Source organism: Miscanthus floridulus, unplaced genomic scaffold (genome assembly GCF_019320115.1).
Source record: "Miscanthus floridulus cultivar M001 unplaced genomic scaffold, ASM1932011v1 os_1615, whole genome shotgun sequence".
In the NCBI taxonomy this organism is placed as follows: Eukaryota; Viridiplantae; Streptophyta; class Magnoliopsida; order Poales; family Poaceae; genus Miscanthus; species Miscanthus floridulus.
In genome coordinates this window covers 1-20,778 of record NW_027097811.1, presented here as the reverse complement: position 1 = coordinate 20,778, position 20,778 = coordinate 1, and the positions used below count along the sequence as shown (strand labels likewise).

The following is a 20,778-nucleotide window of genomic DNA, read 5'->3' as shown; positions in this document are numbered from 1 at the left end:
ACTCGTCGGAGCATTGACAGCTGCAGATGGCTGTGGTTTGATGAGTGATATGGCCGGCTCAGATCATCAGAGTGGTTCAATTACTGTTACTTCACATTCATATCATAGGCATGCAGTTACAGTGCAAGAAAGTTAACTGCACCGCCTCTCCCCTCCAATAGATCACAGGTTAGTACTGTACTAATTCACAGAGCGTGCATGCGAGCCACCCGAGATCCTACATCAGCATGTGCCCTTAATAAAGCTTTATGTCCATATCAATGGATATGGATCCTAAGCAAAATAGGAGTATAAAGTGAAACAGGTTATTAGGATAATTCTGATCTGTTGTGCGCTACTAGTAGTTAATATATACCCCCTCCTGTCAGCAAAGCTTCGGTTACGAAATAAAGGTACTCTATGTTTCTTGTTTATATAAAACATCAAAACTAAATTCGGAGGTGCCTCCTAATTAGCCTCTCGTCCTCTCATCAAATTTAGTCTCATGCCCCTCCGTGCACAAAACATAGTCTTAGGGCTCGTTCGGTTAGCCGAATTCCACGGTTATATAAATTAGTCTAGCAGTCCTGGTTATAACTGTTGCAGGGCCACGGTCCCTTCGAACCGAACAATGCCTTAATCTTTTCTGCCACTTCTTTCTTTTACTGCCGACAGCAAACATGGCCTGCAAAGTGTCTCAAGCACCACCCTATGGCCAAGAGCTAGAGGACGGACCCACCGGACGATCTCTTCTTCTGGTGGCGTTAAGCTAAGGAGACCGTAGTGCGGGCCTAATATCTATCATACGTAGCCTGAGTTGTCAAGCACATGCAATTGAAGAAGCCTCATGAACCACAACCATATTGTTGGCTTCTAGCTCCCTATATGCCAATGCAAAGTGACACTGCTAGCTGATCTTTCGGGTCTACAGCAATCATATACTTGCAGTTAAGGAAGTTGCATCCACAAGTATCACCGGACAACAATGCTTGCAAGTTTCTTCTGACTGAGGCACTGAGCAAAGGTCCAAAACACACGTCGGAGCACATGTTTGGTGTCGCCATTGTCATAAATGAAATGCTTCTCACCGAAGCACGAAAACCATTTCATCCTAGGGTTGTAGAAATCCATGACACACAATATCCTTGGAACCTAGTTGTATGCTTCCTTCCAGTCACCCGAATGCATCTCCAATTCCGGTTGCTTTCGCACGCCATGCCTTTTTCGTACTTCAATCGATGTCCACTAATCCCATATATAACTCAACTAGGTGGTGTTTGGTTGCCCTCCTAAATTTTAGTCGTTGTCTCATCGAATATTTGGACACATACATGGAGTATTAAATATAGACTAATTACGAAACTAATTGCATAGTTTGCGACTAATTTGCGAGACGAATCTTTTAAGCCTAATTAGTCCATGATTTGACAATGTGGTGCTACAGTAAGCATGTGATCGATAATGACGGATTAATTAGGCTTAAAAAAATCCGTCTCGTGGAGTACTGGATCATGTAATTTGTTGTTTTATTAGTATCTGAACATCCCATGCAACATCCTCCCGACACAACTCCTAAATTTTAGTCACCGGATCTAAACACCACCTTAGTGAGGACACAAGCATGTAGTGTCTGCATCAACAATGCCGATAATGCCATAGGCAATGTACCATGCTGTGTACTGAGAATTCTCTAAGTTGACCTCATTAGAGCCATAAATGTAAGTTTTTTTTAGATTGTGTCACGGTATGGCCTATGATGCTTCACTGATAGACCAGTAAGAAGATATGCAATTTGTCCAATGTATCAAATACCACTCCCTTGATAATTACAACATCCCTGTTGTCATAAGCCGACTTCCTTGCCAAAAAAAAAACCCGATGACACATACGACCCTATTGTTAATTATGATATCCATACAATATGGTATGCTCTGAACCTTAACATGCACCACCCTAAGTTGTCTCATCTCCTCGACTGTATAATTATGTGGCAACTCTATTTCATCATCTCATTCTAACTCATCCCCCACCCTCTTCCTCATTTATATCATCTTCCTCCTCAAGTGCATTCTCAACAATTTGTTCCACTCCCTCTTTGTCTCCATCATCATCTTCTTCCGAATCAAGAGAAATATCATCATCATCATCATCATCATCATCATCCATGCTGGTCTCAGCCTCAAATGTCCCTGCATCAAAGTCATTGTACATGTGAACGACGACATTTGTGTAAGCCCCCTATACCACCGAGGCCACTAGAGGAGACAACACTGATATAAATTAAGTATGCTCCTCTAACAAGTTGGTCTCTTGAGTTAGGTTCTCCGTCGGCTTTTAACATTATCCCCCACTAGCTTTTCATTAACTCCAACGTCATGACTAGAGTCGACATGGTTTTTTCTATGCACATTCTCAACCACCATCCAATCTCTGTTGACAAGCTCATAACACATAAGGGCAAGTATAGTAATGAGGTGGAGGAAAGAGAAGAGAGGTAGGTTGTAAGCTTACACCCAGCCCATGCACAAACTCTAGAGATAGTTTGCAAATATCCTTACAGCCAGCAGTGGCGGGTCCAGAAACGGGCTCCGCCCCGGGCTAACTAATACAAGTGTCGGTGTTTTGGAACCGGGGGTCCCTCAACCAACGAGTGAATTTGTACTGCGTGTCCCTAATCCCGGATGGTGATGCAAAGAGACACAAGGTTTATACTGGTTCGGGCAGTCGAGGCCCTACGTCCAGTCTGAGAGATCGATCTTGTATTCCTTGCACCGGAGTGCTCGTGGTAGGGGGTTACAAGCTGAGTGAGAGAGGGAGCTAGCCCCAGGTCTCGGCGAGGGTGGTGCGAACTGCTTGGGACGTTGCTCCCAAGCAGCGTGGTAGTGCGCGATTCTATCGGTGTGTTTTGTCCTCCTGCCCCAGAAATGGCCCTGGCTACCTCCTTTTATAGTTACAAGGAGGAAGCGAGAGGTACATGAGAAGGCTACTTTTTGCTGACGTATTCCGCTCCCTGAAGCAGTATGGCGTCGTGGGAGTTCCAGTCGATGTCTAGTCGGTATGGTCTTCAAGGCTGACGACATGCTGCGCTCTTGTACTTTTGTTGACTTGGTGAAATGCCGAGGCCTGGTGGCTGCTGTAGTAGGCTGTGTCGAGACCTGTCGCGCTGAGGCCGAGACCCACTGTGCCGAGGCCTGCTGTGCCGAGGCCTTTAGCGGGTGGCAATGTGAGGTCTGGGCGGCCATCGCCGATAGTTGATTTGGGCGGAACAGTGCCGAACACGCGTCTACAGGATACGGTGCCCTGTATCGTCAGTAAGGGATGGTAAAAAGGCGATTTGACCGTTGTCCTGTCGCGGCATGCTGCCGATCGTGACTTTCGTAGTGCGGGCAGCTGGGTGCATTAATTGGATGCGATAGCCTGCCAGAGTGACTTTTGAGGTGGAGGTGACGAGATTGCGGGACGAGCCCAGCCTCGGGCGAGGCGGAGCATGGCCAGTTCGCCCGAGGCCCTACCGGGAGTCTCGGGCGAGGCGGAATCCGAGGCTCATCGGGGGTCTCGAGCGGGGCGGAGCGGTCGGTTCGCTGGCCCCGAGGTCACAGGAACCCGGTTCTGACTCCCCACGTCGTGTCCGTCCTTGGTGCAGGAGTTTAGGCAGCACAGTAGCCGGTAACCCTTGCACAGTCCCGTCGTGGATGGCAGGGTGCTGACGTGACGGACGTCTGATCTGCCACGTCGCTGCACTGCGCCGCCGTGTGATTTGTCGGAGTGGTTGAGCGCCTCGATAGGACGTGCGGAAGTGACATGCTGGTCGTACTCGGTCTTGTGCGTCGTGGGGCTCCAGTACGGCTTGATGCAGGACATGGCGGGCGACGTGCGGGTTGCCGTGTAATGACGCCGTAGGGGGCGGCGGCTATGCCGAGGCCGAGCCATCGCGGGGGGCTCGGTGGTCATGGACCCTCAGGCTGCCGAGCCCGTGAAGCAAACTGTCGAGGTTCTTGGGGGGAGTTATTGGCCTTGGGTACTGATTCCGAGGCTACAGTAGCCCAGATGTGGCTCCCCACGCTGCATTGTCCTCGGTGCAGGAGTTGGCAGCATAGTGAGGCATGGGCGTCACGGTGGTTAGTACAGTGGCGGGTAACCCCTGCCCAGTCCTGCCTCCTGTCCCATCGGCCATTCTGCTGTACTGTGCCGGGCGTGCGGTTGTCGTCAGGGGCAACAGTCGGCTGAGCTGATGTGACACGACGTTTTGTCAGAGGGACGGGAGAAGGAAGAGGCGGCGGAGTGCTGCCGAGCCTGCCTTGCGCGAGACGGAGGGTCGGTGGCCCGGCCGTGGCCTTTGGCGGGGAATCGCTCGGGGTCGGTAGCGAGGGGGCCTCGGGCGAATCGGAGAATCGGCCGAGGCCTGCGGCGATGGGCCTCGGGCGAGTCGGAGAATCGGCCGAGGCCCTTGGAGCCTCGGGCGAGTCGGAGAATCGGCCGAGGCCAACAGCGTTTAGCTGGTTTCGATCTTTACGAAGTCTAAGCAGTCGTTTTTTGGATTTTGCTTAGGGTACCCCTTCTCACGGTATCCGACAGTAGCCCCCGAGCCTTGGGGGGAGTGGAGGCACTCCCCCTGAGGTTCTGACGAGAATTGGCTCTTGATAGTTCCTGTCGGGATGTTGTTTTGTTTTCGGGGGGTTTCGGTGGGTGCGCGCGAGCGCACCCGCCGGGTGTAGCCCCCGAGGCCCTGGAGGAGTGATTTCACTTCTCCAGGGGCTTTTCTCTCTTTCGAGTGGGGAGTTACATTGTGTTTGCCGGGCCCGTGGGTGCGAGTTCGGATCGCAGGGCCTCGACGATGCTGCGGGAAGAGCCCCTTAGCCTCCGCCTGGAGCGAGAGGGCCGTCAGGGGTTCACCCGACTTTTTATTCGACCCTCGCGCTTCCTTTTCGCTCGGAAGGAGGGTTTGTTTTGCCGAGACCCCTCGTGTGCGAGTCTGAGCCGCTGGGTCTCGGCAAAGTGTCGCAGGAAGAGTCCCTTAGCCTCTGTGCGGAGCAAGAGGGCCGTCAGGGATTCTCCTGACTTTTTGTTCGACCCTCGCGCTTCCTTTTCGCTCGGAAGGAGGGGTGGAAGATGCCACGCTACCCTCGGTGGGCGCGAGCGACGGCATTTCCGGTGAGCTGTTATCGGGTAAGTCCGAGTGGAGGCCCGTACCCCGTTCGCTGGGGGTCGGCTAGCGGTCCTGAGACGCGCTCCAAGAGTACCGGAGGGTTTCTCTAGTGGGTGCCGAGGCCGTTCGCTGGGCCTCGGTGGCTCGGTGCCTCCCTACGGTGGGATCCCATTCGGAGACTTCCCTGCCGGTCTCGGACACGACACAGGGCATCCCAAGCGTCTCGCTTGCTTGGGCCTCGGCCTCGCATAGGCTCGCCCGTAGTCGCCCCTGACTCTGTTGTCCTGGGGCGGCTGTCGAAACCCCTGGGGGCCCAGCCTTCGAACCCCTGGACCGTAACGGGCTTGGGTCGCTTGTCTTTATCTCGGGTGCAGGAAGAGCCCCCGAGCCTCCGCACGGAGCGAGAGGGCGGTCAGGGGTCCTCCCGTCTTTTTTGCCCGTCCCCCGCCCGTCCTTTTCGCTCGGACGGGGGGGGGGGGCTGTTTGCCGAGCCCACTCGTGTGCGAGCCTGAGCTGCTGGGTCTCGGCAAAGTTGCAGGAGGGCCCCCGAGTCTCTCGCGCGGAGCGAGAGAGCGGTCAGAGGTCCCCTGGCTTTTGGTTCGCCCCTCGCGTGTGAGGGTCTGACTGCCGAGCCCCCCTCGGGTGCGAGCTTAGGTCGCGGGGTCTCGGCGTCTTTTTGCAGAAGGAGCTCCCTAGCCTCTGCACGGAGCAAGAGGGCCGTCAGGAGTTCTTCCGGCTTTTTGAACGACCCTCGCGCTTCCTTTTCGCTTGGAAGGAGGGTTTGTATTGCCGAGCCCCCTCGTGTGCGAGCCCAAGTCGCTGGGATTCGGCAATGTGTCGCAGGAAGAGTCCCTTAGCCTCTGCACGGAGCAAGAGGGCCGTCAGGGATTCTCCTGACTTTTTGTTCGACCCTCGCGCTTCCTTTTCGCTCGGAAGGAGGGTTTGTGTTGCCGAGTCCCCTCGCGTGCGAGCCCAGGTCGCTGGGACTCGGCAACGTTTTGCAGGAAGAGTCCCTTAGCCTCTGCGCGGAGCGAGAGGGCCGTCAGGGATTCTCCTGACTTTTTGTTCGACCCTCGCGCTTCCTTTTCGCTCGGAAGGAGGGGTGGAAGATGCCACGCTACCCTCGGTGGGCGCGAGCGACGGCATTTCCGGTGAGCTGTTATCGGGTAAGTCCGAGTGGAGGCCCGTACCCCGTTCGCTGGGGGTCGGCTAGCGGTCCGGAGACGCGCTCCAAGAGTACCGGAGGGTTTCTCTAGTGGGTGCCGAGGCCGTTCGCTGGGCCTCGGTGGCTCGGTGCCTCCCTACGGTGGGATCCCATTCGGAGACTTCCCTGCCGGTCTCGGACACGACACAGGGCATCCCAAGCGTTTCGCTTGCTTGGGCCTCGGCCTCGCATAGGCTCGCCCGTAGTCGCCCCTGACTCTGTTGTCCTGGGGCGGCTGTCGAAACCCCTGAGGGCCCAGCCTTCGAACCCCTGGACCGTAACGGGCTCGGTGCCTGGTCCCTTTGCCTGAAAGGAATCGGGTGGGGGTTACCTCTCTCCCTGCGGTTAGCAACGGCAGGCGCGCCTTTTGAGGCAGCTTTTTCGGGGAGGTGGGACGGCGCCTGCAGCTGCTGCGGTTGGGCGTGACGTGGCGTCAGTCGACGGGACGTAACTGCACGCGCAATTAATGAGGAGGGAGTGGGCGGTAAGACCGGATCTGGATAACCGCGCCGGATTTCCTGGGGGAAACTTCCCCGATTTCGTCGCCCGGTGGTTTCGATTCGTCCCTGCATAAATACGCAAACAGCCTCGCCCTCTCCCTCCTTACCTTTTCCGCGTTCGCCTTTGCTGCCTCCGTGCCGTCGCTGAGAGCATAGAGCGCCGGGGAAGAGAAGTGCGAGGGCGAGAGATCGAAAGAGAGAGGGAGAGAGATTACCGCTGTAGCAGCGTCCTCCGCCGCGCAATGGCTGGTGGTCCCGTCATCCTCCCGGCGGATCCCTGGGAGCGGTCCGACGTCACCGAGGAGAAGCTGCAGTCGCTCGTGGAGGCCGGTCTTCTTCGCCCGATCACCGACCCCGACGAGCCGGAGTGGATTGCTCCGGGGGACGAGTCGGAGCCGAGGCCGCGCGACGGTTACGTGGTGAGCTTCGTCGTCTTCCACGAGCGAGGCTTCGGGTCGCCGGCGGATAGCTTCATGCGGGCACTCCCGCACTACTATGGCGTGGAGCTGCACAATTTCAGCCCCAACTCCATCGCGCAGGCGGCCATCTTCGTCGCCGTCTGCGAGGGGTATCTAGGGATCGCTCCCCACTGGGAGTTGTGGCTCCATTTGTTTCGAGCGACGTTCACCTCCAAGCCGGGGGGAACGAGGGGGGCTCGGAAGGCGCAGAGGGCCGGCGGCTGCACCCTCCACGTGCGCCAAGACCGGCAGTCCCTCTACATCCCGGCCCAGCTGTCAACGTCCAACCGTCGTTGGTATGACGGCTGGTTCTACCTCCGCAACGACGGCGGAGGACTTCCCCCTTATACCGGGCGGGTTGTAGAGAGTCAACCGGAGAAATGGGGGTACGGCGTCATCAAGGTCGACCAGCCTAGGCTGGAACCGCTCTTGAGGGCCTTGGGGAAGCTGCGTGACTGCGGCCTTTCGGCGGCCGTGGTCGTGGCGGCCTTTCACCGCCGGAGGGTGTTGCCGCTAATGGCCCGGCGACGGCGGCTGTTCGAGATGACGCCGAGCGACCCGGTCGCCGGTATCAAGATGTCCGCCTTCGCCCTTACCGATGACGAGACCCTGCGTCGGGTGAGGGAGGCGGTAGACGGGAAGCCGAGGCTCGATGACTTGATGCCGTTCCCGATGCGCCCGTCGCGGGGGTATGTCTCGCTGGTAAGTTGGATGTTGTCGAGGCTTTCGCGTCCTTCTTGTTTTTCGCCTTTTTGGTCTGTTGTCTTACTTCGTCGCTCTCACAGGGGATAAGAGACGTGCGAGGCTCCCCGCCGCCCGTTCCTGAGGACGCCCGGCGGCGATCCGTGAACAGGGCGCGTGCCGAGGAGGAGAAGAAGAAGAAAGATGCCCAGGAGGCGAAGCGCACGAAGAAGATCCTCGCGCGCGAAAAGCTGGACGCCCGTCGCCGGCGCCAGAGGCTCGACGGTCTCCCTTTGGAGCCGTCTCCCTCGCCGTCGGTGTCGGATTCTTCGAGCGACGGCGGTGGGTGCGAGGTGGGGACGGCCTGCCTGGAACACCTCCCCGACATCAGGGAGATGGTTCCCGGGGCGCCGGCAAGGAGCCTGACGCCCCTAGGAGAAGGAGGAGGTGTCCCGGGGCCAGTGGTGGCCCGTCCCGGCGCCGAGGCCGGCACACCCGAGGCGCGGGTGTCGGAGGAGCGTGCCGTCGGCCCGATGGGTTCGACGGTGGAGGTTGAGCGGGTGACGGTGGGGGCGACCCCATTATCTCCGCGAAGGGTCGAGGAGGTGCCGGGGTCCGACGGGGACCAGCTGGCGCTGGTGGACACCGAGGCCGCGTTGCTGCCACCACCGCCGCCGTTGCAGAGGAGGCGGACGGTGTCGAAGCGGTTGCATCCCCGTTCGCGGTAAGCGTCTTTCCTGGCGGAGTCCGCTTCTTGTTTGCCCCTTGGTTGCGTGCTGACCTTGGGAGTGTCTTTTCTTGCAGCCAGACGCTTCTGGTGGGAGACCCTCCCTTGGCGCCCCGTAAGGCGCTCAAGGTGAACGTTAGCTCTTCCGCCCATCAGGCAGCGGAGGCGCAGGCAGGCGTGCGACGTGGCGCGGCGTCGGGTGAGGTCGTTTCGGAGGAGGCGGCTGCCCAGGAACAGGGGGCCGAGGCGGCCGCGGAGCGAGTGGAGGAGGAGGCTGCCCAGGAACAGGGGGCCGAGGCGGCCGCGAAGGAGGCTGGGGCGTCTGCTATTGCCGAGGCCACTGAGGGCGAGGCCGGAGCCCCCAAGACCTCCGACGTCAGGGCGGTGGACGCCGAGGCCATCAAGGTAGAGATGGCGGAGGCCAGAGCCCTCGGGTCCGTCGAGACCGAGGCGATGGAGGTGGAGACGGGGCAAATTTTGGCGCCGCCCCTGGTTCAGACAATCTCGTCTGATGATTCCTCCCGAGGGAAGGAGGCGGCGGACGTCGAGGCGGCCAGTACCGCGGAGCAACAAGTCCCAGATCCTGCCGAGGGGAGTTCGGCCCTTGTCCCGCTACGGCCCGAGCCCCGTGGGTGGAACTTCCCGCGTGTTTTCTGGCGGGACCAGGCTGATCCCGAGGGGGAGCCTGTGTTCGCCCTTGAGGACGTCGCCGAGGGGGGGCGCTGGGATACCCTCGAGGAGTATCGCCGATTGGCCGTGCGGTCGTTGCAGACAGCGATGACTGTCATGGAAAGGGACTTGCCTGGTGTCACTCGGGTGAGTACTTTCCCCTCTCGTGCCGCGTTGTTTTCTCTCCGAGCCCGCTCGCAGTGTTTTGACGTGTGTTTTTTGTTTTGCCTCCTTAGGAGCTCGAGACCCGATCCCTTGGGAAATCGGTGTTCCTGCGAAATGAGAGGGATATCTGGGACCAGCTCCGGCGCCAGAAGGGCTTGCTTGCCGATGCCCAGGGACTATTGTCGGCGCGGAGTGCGGAAGTGGAGGACCTCCGCCTTCGTTGTGCCGACATTCAGGCGGAGTTGGCCATGGCTAAGGAGCAGTCCGCCCCTCTGGTGGCCAAGATCAAGGAACTGGAGGAGGAGCGAGACTCCTTCAGGCTTCGGGCCCAAGAAGCGACGGCCTCTGCGAAGGCTACAGCCGGGCAGCTGGGTGCGGAGCAGAGCGAGCATCAGGCGACAAAAGTCGCCCTGGCGGAGGCTACCAAGGCGGCCGAGGCCTCTCGGGTCGAGGTCTCAGCCTGGAAGGGCAAGGCCGAGGGTAAGTTCTGCTGAACCATGTTCCTCGTTCCATTTGCTCTTTTTGTCCTGGTTCGCGCTTGACTCCTGACCCCTTGTTGCGACGTAGATCTGGAGAAAGAGGCCTCCCAGGCGGCTGAGGCCTCCGTCGCGGCGCAAGCAGCGCTGGATGTCGAGGTCCGGGAGCACGAGGCGCTGCGCAGCGCTGTCCGGTCTGCCTGCGAGGCTCTGGACGTCGAGGAGGTCCAATCAGCTAGCTCCCTTGGGAGCCGCCTCATCGCGTTGAGCGGCCACGTCCGCGAGAGACTCCGAGGGGCGTTGCACACGGGTGTCAAGCGCGCCCTGGCCGTCGTCTCCTCGCACTACGCCATCAACCTCGAGGCTGTCAGCGACGGCTACGTGTTGCCAGAAGATGACGAGGAGGCTGATGCAGAGGTCGTGAGGCTGTTGGAGGCGGCCGAGGCACCTGGCACCGCGTTGGCCAAGCTGTTCGAAGAAGAGGTGGTTCCTCCCGCGCCAGCCGCCGATCCTTGAGCTTTGACCTGGGCCAAAAGGGGCCATGTAACCGGATCGAGTTAGTTGCCGAATCGTGACGTTTTTTTTGTGGCCGTCGAGGCCCTTAAAGTATTTGCGTATGTGTGCTTCTTAACCGTTTTCCATTCTATTTCTAAGTTCGTGCCCTCTGTCCCGATCGCGAAGAAATCCCTCGGAACCTAAGCCGTCCTTCGGCGAAGGGCGGTGAGGGAGCTGCCGTAGCCCAGAGGCGTAGGCCGTTCTCACGACTCAGCCGGCCCTTTGGCCTCTAGACAGGCTTTTGGTCTTTGGGTTTCTTGCGAAGGTCCCGTCGGAGCGCGAGAGAGTTTGGTGTGGAAATTTTCGGAAAAACGGTTGAGAAATGGTGTCCGGGACTTAGGGGGGTTCCCCCTTTTTAGCCCCCGAGGGAGGCTCGACTTTGCAGAGGCAGAGCCGAGTCTCCCTTATTGCGTTATAGTGACGTCGAGCCCCTATCGATAGATAACCTCTCTGCAAAGAACTTCCTCGGAACCTAAGCTGTCCTTTGGGCGAAACGGTGGTGAGGGAGCTGCCGTAGCCCAGAGGCATAGGCCGTTCTCACGACTCGGCCGGCCTTTTCGCCCTTGAGACGATCTTTCGGTCCTTGGGTTCTATACAGCCGATTTGTCTATAAGGGGGTTCCTCGAAAGATTATAACAATTAAAGAACGCTTCTTTATTTATTTCGAGAAACAATGTAAACAACGTTTGGAAATTTAAGGGTAGAAACGACGTAGCTGTTCTATGTTCCAAGCGTTGGTGAAGATTTCGCCCTTCTCGTTGGCTAACTTGTAGGTCCCGGGCTTCAGCACTTGAGCGACGATATACGGCCCCTCCCAGGGTGGGGTCAGCTTGTGGCGGCCCTTGTTGCTCTGCCTCAGTCTCAGCACTAGGTCGCCCACCTTCAGGTCCCGGCTTTGGACGCGCCGGGCTTGGTAGCGTCGTAGGGCTTGCTGATACCTGGCTGAGTGTAGTAGCGCGACGTCGCGGGCTTCCTCCAGTTGGTCGAGGGCGTCTTCGCGGGCAGTGCGGTTGCTTTGCTCGTTGTACGCCTGTAGCCTCGGGGAGCCGTATTCTAAGTCAGTGGGGAGGATGGCCTCGGCTCCATAGACCAGGAAGAACGGTGTGAATCCCGTGGCTCGGCTCGGGGTATTTCTTAGGCTCCAGATGACTGACGGGAGTTCGGCAAGCCATTTCTTGCCAAACTTCTTCAACTGGTCGAATATTCTTGGCTTAAGGCCTCGTAGGATCATGCCGTTGGCACGCTCTACTTGGCCATTCGTCCTTGGGTGCCCTACGGCCGCCCAGGCCACCCGGACGTGGTGGTCGTCGCAAAACGTTAGGAACTTGCGCCCGGTGAATTGTGTCCCATTGTCAGTGATGATGGTGTTAGGAACCCCGAACCTGTGGATGATATCCGTAAAGAACAGCACCGCTTGCTCGGATTTGATCTGAGCGATCGGACGAGCCTCGATCCATTTAGAGAATTTGTCGATAGCTACCAGCAGATGGGTATAGCCCCCGGGTGCCTTCTGCAGAGGCCCAACCATGTCCAGTCCCCACACAGCGAATGGCCATGTGATGGGGATGGTTTGGAGGGCTTGGGCTGGGAGGTGCGTCTGTCGAGCATAGTACTGGCATCCCTCGCAGGTGCGTACTAGCTTCGTGGCGTCGGCCACCGCTGTTGGCCAATAGAAACCTTGGCGGAAGGCGTTACCTACGAGCGTCCGAGGCGCCGCGTGGTGCCCGCAGACTCCCGCGTGTAAGTCCTGAAGTAGGGATTGGCCAGCCTCGGTGGTGATGCATCGTTGGAGAATACCAGACGGGCTGCGCCTATATAACTCGCCGTTGCAGAGGACGTAAGTCTTGGCGCGACGCGCAAGCCGTCGGGCTTCGGTTCTGTCAGCAGGAAGCTCTCCTCGGACGAGGCGATCAAGGAAAGGGACTCGCCAGTCCGTTCCTTGGTCGGTCTTGGGAGGCTCTTCGTCAATCGCCATCGCCTCGGGCTCGGCTGGCGGGGTCTCGACGGCAGAGGGGGCCTCGAGCCCTGCGGTGGGCTCGGCCGATGGGTCCTCTTCCGTCGCCGAGGCGTAGTCGACGGACGGCTTGTGGAGGTCTCTGGCGAAGACGTTCGGAGGGGCCGGGGTCCGTGCCGACGCCATCTTTGCCAGTTCGTCCGCGGCCTCGTTGAACTTTCGTGCAACGTGGTTGAGTTCGAGACCGTCGAACTTGTTCTCCAGACGACGTACCATCGCGCAGTACGCCTTCATTTTGGGGTCGTGGCAGCTTGACTCTTTCATCACCTGATCGACGACGAGCTGCGAATCACCCCGTACGTCGAGACGTCGTACTCCAAGTTCGATGGCGATTTGCAGGCCGTTGACGAGGGCCTCGTATTCGGCGACATTGTTGGAGGCGGCGAAGTGAAGCCGGATCATGTAGCGCATGTGTATTCCGAGGGGCGAGACCAGGAGCAGGCCCGCGCCGGCCCCAGTCTTCATCAGAGACCCGTCGAAGTACATGGTCCAGCATTCTGATTGGATTTGAACGGGTGGCAGCTGTGTGTCGGTCCACTCGGCTACAAAGTCGGCCAGGACCTGTGATTTGATCGCTTTCCGAGGCGCGAAAGACAAGGTCTCCCCCATGAGTTCGACAGCCCATTTGGCTATTCTACCCGAGGCCTCCCGGTTTTGGATTATCTCCCCCAGGGGAAAAGACGACACCACAGTCACCGGGTGGGACTCGAAGTAGTGACGCAGCTTGCGTCGAGCCAAGACTATGGCGTAAACTAACTTCTGGATGTGCGGGTAACGTGTCTTAGTCTCGGAGAGCACTTCGCTGATGAAGTAGACAGGTCGCTGGATGGGCAGAGCGTGTCCCTTCTCCTGCCTCTCGACGACTACGGCCGCGCTGACCACTTGGGTCGTCGCGGCGACGTAGAGCAAGAGGTGTTCGCCCTCGGCGGGCGGAACCAGGACGGGGGGGTTGGTGAGTAGTGCTTTGAGCCTGGCGAGGGCTTCCTCGGCCTCGGCGGTCCAAGAAAAGCGCTCGGCCTTTCTCAAAAGGCGGTACAGGGGCAGGCCTTTTTCGCCGAGGCGGGAGATGAAGCGGCTCAGGGCCGCAAGGCATCCCATGACCCTCTGCACGCCTTTGAGGTCTCGGATCGGGCCCATGTTGGTCACGGCCGAGACCTTCTCCGGGTTGGCCTCGATCCCACGTTCCGAGACTATGAATCCTAAGAGCATGCCTCGGGGGACCCCGAAGACACACTTCTCGGGGTTGAGCTTGATGTCCTTCTTTCTGAGACATGTGAAGGCAACCTCCAGGTCGCCGACGAGATCGCTGGCCTTCCTGGACTTGACTACGATGTCATCCACATAGGCCTCAACGGTTCGTCCGATATGTTCGCCAAAGACTTGGATCATGCACCGTTGGTAAGTGGCCCCTGCGTTTCTGAGGCCAAACGGCATGGTTACGTAGCAGTACATGCCGAATGGAGTGATGAAAGAAGTCGCGAGCTGGTCGGACTCTTTCATCTTGATTTGGTGGTAACCGGAATACGCATCAAGGAAGGAGAGGGTTTCGCATCCTGCAGTGGAGTCGACGATTTGGTCAATTCGTGGTAGTGGGAATGGGACTTTCGGGCATGCTTTATTTAGACCAGTGTAGTCCACGCACATCCTCCACTTGCCACTTTTCTTCCTGACTAGTACAGGGTTAGCCAACCACTCTAGGATGGGATACTTCCTTGATGAACCCGGCGGCCACGAGCTTCTGTACTTCTTCGCCGATGGCCCTGCGCTTCTCCTCGTCAAACCGGCGCAGGCGCTGCTTTGCCGGCCTGGAGCCTGGCCGGATATCTAAGGCGTGCTCGGCGACCTCCCTTGGTATGCCTGGCATGTCCGAGGGACTCCATGCGAACATATCGACGTTCGCACGGAGAAAGTCGACGAGCACGGCCTCCTATTTGCTGTCGAGGGTGGCGCTGATCTTCAGTCCTCGGCCGTCGGGGACGGCGGGGTCGACGGGGACGTGCTTGACAGCCTCCGCGGGACTCGAAGGCCCCGGCGCGCCGCTTGGCGTCGGGAACCTCGCCACCAAGCTGGACGAGATCGGCGATGAGGGTCTCGGCCTCCACGATGGCCTCGGCGTACTCGATGCACTCGACATCGCAGTCGTATGCATGTTCGTACGTGGACTCGATGGTGATGACGCCGTTGGGGCCTGGCATCTTGAGCTTGAGGTAGGTGTAGTTGGGGATCGCCATGAACTTGGCGTAGCACGGGCGCCCCAAGATGGCGTGGTAAGCCCCCTTGAATTCCACCACCTCGAAGGTGAGGACCTCCTTGCGGTAGTTGGAGGGAGTGCCGAAACAGACGGGTAAGTTGATGCGTCCGAGGGGTCGCGTGCGCTTTCCTGGCACGACGCCGTGGAAGGGCGCGGAACCGCCTCGGAGCCGCGATCGGTCGAGCTCCAGGAGCTCCAGAGTGTTGGCGTAGAGGATGTTGAGGCCGCTGCCTCCGTCCATGAGTACTTTGGTGAGCCGGGTGTTGCCGATGATCGGGTCGACGACCAGTGGGTACTGCCCGGGGTTTGGAACGTAATCAGGGTGGTCATCCCGGTCAAAGGTGATTGCTTCCCGAGACCAATCGAGGTACCGGGGGGTGGCTACCCTGACCGAGAAGACCTCCCGGCGTTCCCTCTTTCGCTGGCGCGCCGTGAGGCATGCCGAGGGTCCGCCAAAGATCATGAAAGCGTTGCGTACCTCGGGAAACCCATCATCTTTATCACCGTCCCTTTCGCCGGCGCCCCTTTTCCTGGTCTCATCGTCGTCGGGGAGCCCGAGCCTGGCGTAGTAACGCCGGAGCATGGTGCATTCCTCGAGGGCATGCTTCACCGGGCCTTGATGGTAAGGACAGGGCTTCTTTAGCATGTCGTCAAATAGCCCGGGGCCGCGGGGGCCTCGGGGATTCCTGCGATCTGTTGTGGCGACGTGAACGGCCTCGAGGACCTCCTGCTTCCCCGGGCGGCCCTTCTTCTTTCTCTTGGGGACGCGGGTGGGCGAGGCCTCGGGGGCCTCGTCCTTCTGCTTCCCCTTGGCGTCGTTGTTGGGGAAGATGGCCCCCACCGCCTCTTCGCCCGAGGCGAAGTTGGTGGCGATGTCGAGGAGCGCGGCGGCAGAGCGCGGGACGTTGCGCCCTAACTCTCGGACCAAGTCCCGACAAGTGGTGCCGGAGAGGAAAGCCTGGACGATCTCCGAGTCACCGACGCTGGGTAGCTCGGTGCACTGTTTGGAGAAGCGCCGGATGAAGTCTCGGAGAGACTCGTCCGGCTTCTGGCGGCAGTTCTTGAGATCCCAGGAATTCCCAGGGCGCACGTAAGTGCCCTGGAAGTTCCCGACGAAGATCCTAACCAAGTCGCGCCAGTCGTGGATTTGCGAGGGGGGGAGATGCTCAAGCCAGGCTCGCGCCGAGTCCGTCAAGAGTAACGGGAGATTGCGGATGATGAGCAGATCATCGTCCGCGCCACCCAGCTGACAAGCCAGGCGATAATCGGCTAGCCATAGCTCAGGGTTCGTCTCGCCGCTATACTTGGTGAGGTTGGCCGGCTGTCGGAACCGGGCGGGGAAAGGAGCAACGCGGATGGCCCTGCTGAAGACCCGAGGTCCTGGCGGCTCAGGGGAGGGGCTGCGGTCCTCACCACTGTCGTAGCGACCGCCTCGGTGCGGGTGGTAGCCTCGGGCGGCTCCGTCGTCGTGGCGCCGTCGCCTGCCAACTACCTCGTGGTCGCCTTGTACCTCGTGTTGGTGTCCAGGTCGGTCGCGCACCGAGGGGGCCCTGTTGACCGTCGGCGCGCGAGCGGGCTCGGGACGGACCGAGGCATCCTGACCTTGGCGAGGTCGTGCCGTGGGTTGCTCCGAAGTGCCTCCGCGCCGGCGGGAGGCGGAACTTTCGGCCTGCTGCACTGCTGCGGTCTCGAGGAGGTCGCGGAGCTCTCCGCGGACCCGTCGCCCTTCGGTGGTGGAGGGCTCGGGCATCGCTCGGATCAGCATCGCAGCAGCTGCGACATTCTGGCTAGCGTGGTTAAAGATTGGGGGTGGCCCTGCGCCCTCGTTGTCGTTGATGCGGTGATGAACGTCGCGGGCCCGCCCTCGGGCTCCTCCGCCCTCACCGCGCCCTCTGCTGCTCCTGCTCGAGAGTGTCCCGGAGCTGTTGCAGAAGGAGTCGGTCCTGTTCGACCTTGGCCTGAAGCTCGCGGAGCTGCTCCAGGTCTGGGCGACGATGCCCCCCGTGGACGAGATTCTCGTTCCGTGCTGCCGGGGCTGCGAGACGCGGAGGCGTGGCACCACCCGTCCCCGCCCGGGGCGGTGAACGAGTGCCTGTCCCCTCTTCCTCTTCGCCCACCGTTGGCATCCCGAGCCCGACGTGGAAGCACTCACGGGATGGATCGTAAGTCCCTTCGTCGTCGGAGTCGGAATAGCCGAGGCAGTAGTCGCTTGCGGCCAAGAATTGGCGTAAAGCCCCAGGGTTGCGGAGTTCGGAGAAATTCACCCCGGGCCACGCCTCGTCCTCGTCCGAGGGGTCGGAGTGGGTGCTCAGGGTCGAGAGCGGAGCGCTGGCGGCGTTCCGAGGGGTGCTCGTGAGCAGCAGCGTAAGCGTAGGCGTAGGAGGTGGCGGCATTTCTCAACCCAAAGGGGTATGGGAACGGGGCCGTCTCCAGATTCTGCCCCGCCGGGGTCGGTTCTTCAGGGAGTGGCGGAGCGGAGTTAGATGACTGGGCATCGTCGTAAGCCCTCGGCGATTTTCCTTTGTCCAGGCTCAGGTCAGACAGGTCCCCAGTCAGGGACCCCGTACCAACAGCTGGTCGCAGGATATCGGCGGGGAGTGTCGTGCTGCCCCGGGCTCGCGTAGCGTCGGGGTGGCCTTGCTCGCGCCGTGCCCGGCGAGCGTGGCGAGAGCGGCCGCCCGGACGCCGCCTACGCCTGGGCTGCCGGGGCGCGACTTCGTCGTCGGACGGTGGGGTTCGAGGAGTGAGGAGCACCATGTCGTACTCATACCCTAGAGACATGAACTCTAGGCTCCTGAACCAAACTATGGTACCGAGGCGCAATGGTCGTATGTGGTCTGCCATCCGGAACTTGCTAGGATGACGAAGCTGACACGCAGAGCCCCTACCTGGCGCGCCAACTGTCGGTGTTTTGGAACCGGGGGTCCCTCAACCAACGAGTGAATTTGTACTGCGTGTCCCTAATCCCGGATGGTGATGCAAAGAGACACAAGGTTTATACTGGTTCGGGCAGTCGAGGCCCTACGTCCAGTCTGAGAGATTGATCTTGTATTCCTTGCACCGGAGTGCTCGTGGTAGGGGGTTACAAGCTGAGTGAGAGAGGGAGCTAGCCCCAGGTCTCGGCGAGGGTGGTGCGAACTGCTTGGGACGTTGCTCCCAAGCAGCGTGGAAGTGCGTGATTCTATCGGTGTGTTTGTCCTGCTGCCTCCCAGAAATGGCCCTGGCTACCTCCTTTTATAGTTACAAGGAGGAAGTGAGAGGTACATGAGAAGGCTACTATTTGCTAACGTATTCCGCTCCCTGAAGCAGTATGGCGTCGTGGGAGTTCCAGTCGATGTCTAGTCGGTATGGTCTTCAAGGCTGACGACATGCTGCGCTCTTGTACTTTTGTTGACTTGGTGAAATGCCGAGGCCTGGTGGCTGCTGTAGTAGGCTGTGTCGAGACCTGTCGCGCTGAGGCCGAGACCCACTGTGCCGAGGCCTGCTGTGCCGAGGCCTTTAGCGGGTGGCAATGTGAGGTCTGGGCGGCCATCGCCGATAGTTGATTTGGGCGGAACAGTGCCGAACACGCGTCTACAGGATACGGTGCCCTGTATCGTCAGTAAGGGATGGTAAAAAGGCGATTTGACCGTTGTCCTGTCGCGGCATGCTGCCGATCGTGACTTTCGTAGTGCGGGCAGCTGGGTGCATTAATTGGATGCGATAGCCTGCCAGAGTGACTCTTGAGGTGGAGGTGACGAGATTGCGGGACGAGCCCAGCCTCGGGCGAGGCGGAGCATGGCCAGTTCGCCCGAGGCCCTACCGGGAGTCTCGGGCGAGGCGGAATCCGAGGCTCATTGGGGGTCTCGAGCGGGGCGGAGCGGTCGGTTCGCTGGCCCCGAGGTCACAGGAACCCGGTTCTGACTCCCCACGTCGTGTCCGTCCTTGGTGCAGGAGTTTAGGCAGCACAGTAGCCGGTGACCCTTGCGCAGTCCCATCGTGGATGGCAGGGCGCTGACGTGACGGACGTCTGATCTGCCACGTCGCTGCACTGCGCCGCCGTGTGATTTGTCGGAGTGGTTGAGCGCCTCGATAGGACGTGCGGAAGTGACATGCTGGTCGTACTCGGTCTTGTGCGTCGTGGGGCTCCAGTACGGCTTGATGCAGGACATGGCGGGCGACGTGCGGGTTGCCGTGTAATGACGCCGTAGGGGGCGGCGGCTATGCCGAGGCCGAGCCATCGCGGGGGGCTCGGTGGTCATGGACCCTCAGGCTGCCGAGCCCGTGAAGCAAACTGTCGAGGTTCTTGGGGGGAGTTATTGGCCTTGGGTACTGATTCCGAGGCTACAGTAGCCCAGATGTGGCTCCCCACGCTGCATTGTCCTCGGTGCAGGAGTTGGCAGCATAGTGAGGCATGGGCGTCACGGTGGTTAGTACAGTGGCGGGTAACCCCTGCCCAGTCCTGCCTCCTGTCCCATCGGCCATTCTGCTGTACTGTGCCGGGCGTGCGGTTGTCGTCAGGGGCAACAGTCGGCTGAGCTGATGTGACACGACGTTTTGTCAGAGGGACGGGAGAAGGAAGAGGCGGCGGAGTGCTGCCGAGCCTGCCTTGCGCGAGACGGAGGGTCGGTGGCCCGGCCGTGGCCTTTGGCGGGGAATCGCTCGGGGTCGGTAGCGAGGGGGCCTCGGGCGAATCGGAGAATCGGCCGAGGCCTGCGGCGATGGGCCTCGGGCGAGTCGGAGAGTCGGCCGAGGCCCTTGGAGCCTCGGGCGAGTCGGAGAATCGGCCGAGGCCAACAGCGTTTAGCTGGTTTCGATCTTTACGAAGTCTAAGCAGTCGTTTTTTGGATTTTGCTTAGGGTACCCCTTCTCACGGTATCCGACAACAAGGCTTAAAATTTTACTAGCCATACACTATTAGATATAACATATTTTTCAAAGAACACAAATAATTATATAATTCCCTAGATTCCAAGTGTTCAACCAATAGACTCAAACAATACGTAGAACATTGAAGGTAGAAAAGTACCAAATTAATAGTCTTCCATGACAAAAAAAAAAGAACCATATGTCTTCATGATTTAACACCACTTCCATTTGTACCGACATCCTCAATTCTACATAAAATTTTTCAACATCTCAACCCTTTATAAAGCAAGATAACATTATGTATTGAAATAGACTAATACAAGTAAACGACATGCACCTTGAGCCCTCGTTTGGCAAATTCATCTTACGGTTTCTTAAGCCTTGAAAGCGCTTTAGAATTTTTTTCATCTTCAATCGACGCAAACAAATCCCACTCAATATAGCACATCATGCTACTATTCAGCCAATCATCATTCATTTTATTTCTTCATTCGGTCTTGATAATATTCATAGCAGAGAAGGCTCTTTCAACTGTTGTTGTTGCCACCGGATCAAGCTCAACTAACTTCTGTACCTCAAAGTTGGCAAAAGAATCCCTCGGATCAAGACAAGCAACAATTCCTTTATCATTGACAAACCTACAAAAAGAAAAGAGAAAACAGTGTTACTTGAAAGCAACAAAACAAAACCAACGAAATAACCAAATGGAGAGGAGGTATATACCTCACAACCACAACCATTTGTTCCTTAATAGATGCATCACGAGCCTCATCAACAAGCACCGCAAACCAATGATATCCTATTTCATTTTTAATTAACTCACTTGTCTCCTCTGCACAAGCCCTAGCCAAATCTTTTTGAACCATTGGACTACTCATTTGATTATTCCCTAGAGCATTTTCACTAGTCACGAGTGTAGCCTTAGGATCCTTCTTTCTGTACCATTCAAGCATCTCCATAAAGTTCCATTTATTTCTTGATGTTTTAGACTCATCATGTCCATGAAAGGCTAGAGCTTGCAAAAGGAGAAATCTAGCAATGCCTAACATGATAGTTAAACGAGCTTTATATGCCTCCTCTTTCTGCTGCATTTGTAATAGTCCAC

General features: G+C 58.5%; 1 protein-coding gene across 1 annotated transcript; it reads left to right on the top strand.

The window, feature by feature from the left end:
• The first annotated feature begins 8,350 nt into the window (after positions 1-8,350).
• LOC136534182 (uncharacterized) lies at positions 8,351-10,568 on the top strand. Its single transcript, XM_066526651.1, has 4 exons — positions 8,351-8,692; positions 8,773-9,511; positions 9,601-10,009; positions 10,097-10,568. Exons 1-4 carry the CDS (start codon positions 8,364-8,366, stop codon positions 10,519-10,521), a joined length of 1,902 nt encoding a protein of 633 aa, XP_066382748.1. The 5' UTR covers positions 8,351-8,363; the 3' UTR covers positions 10,522-10,568.
• Positions 10,569-20,778: the final 10,210 nt, after the last annotated feature.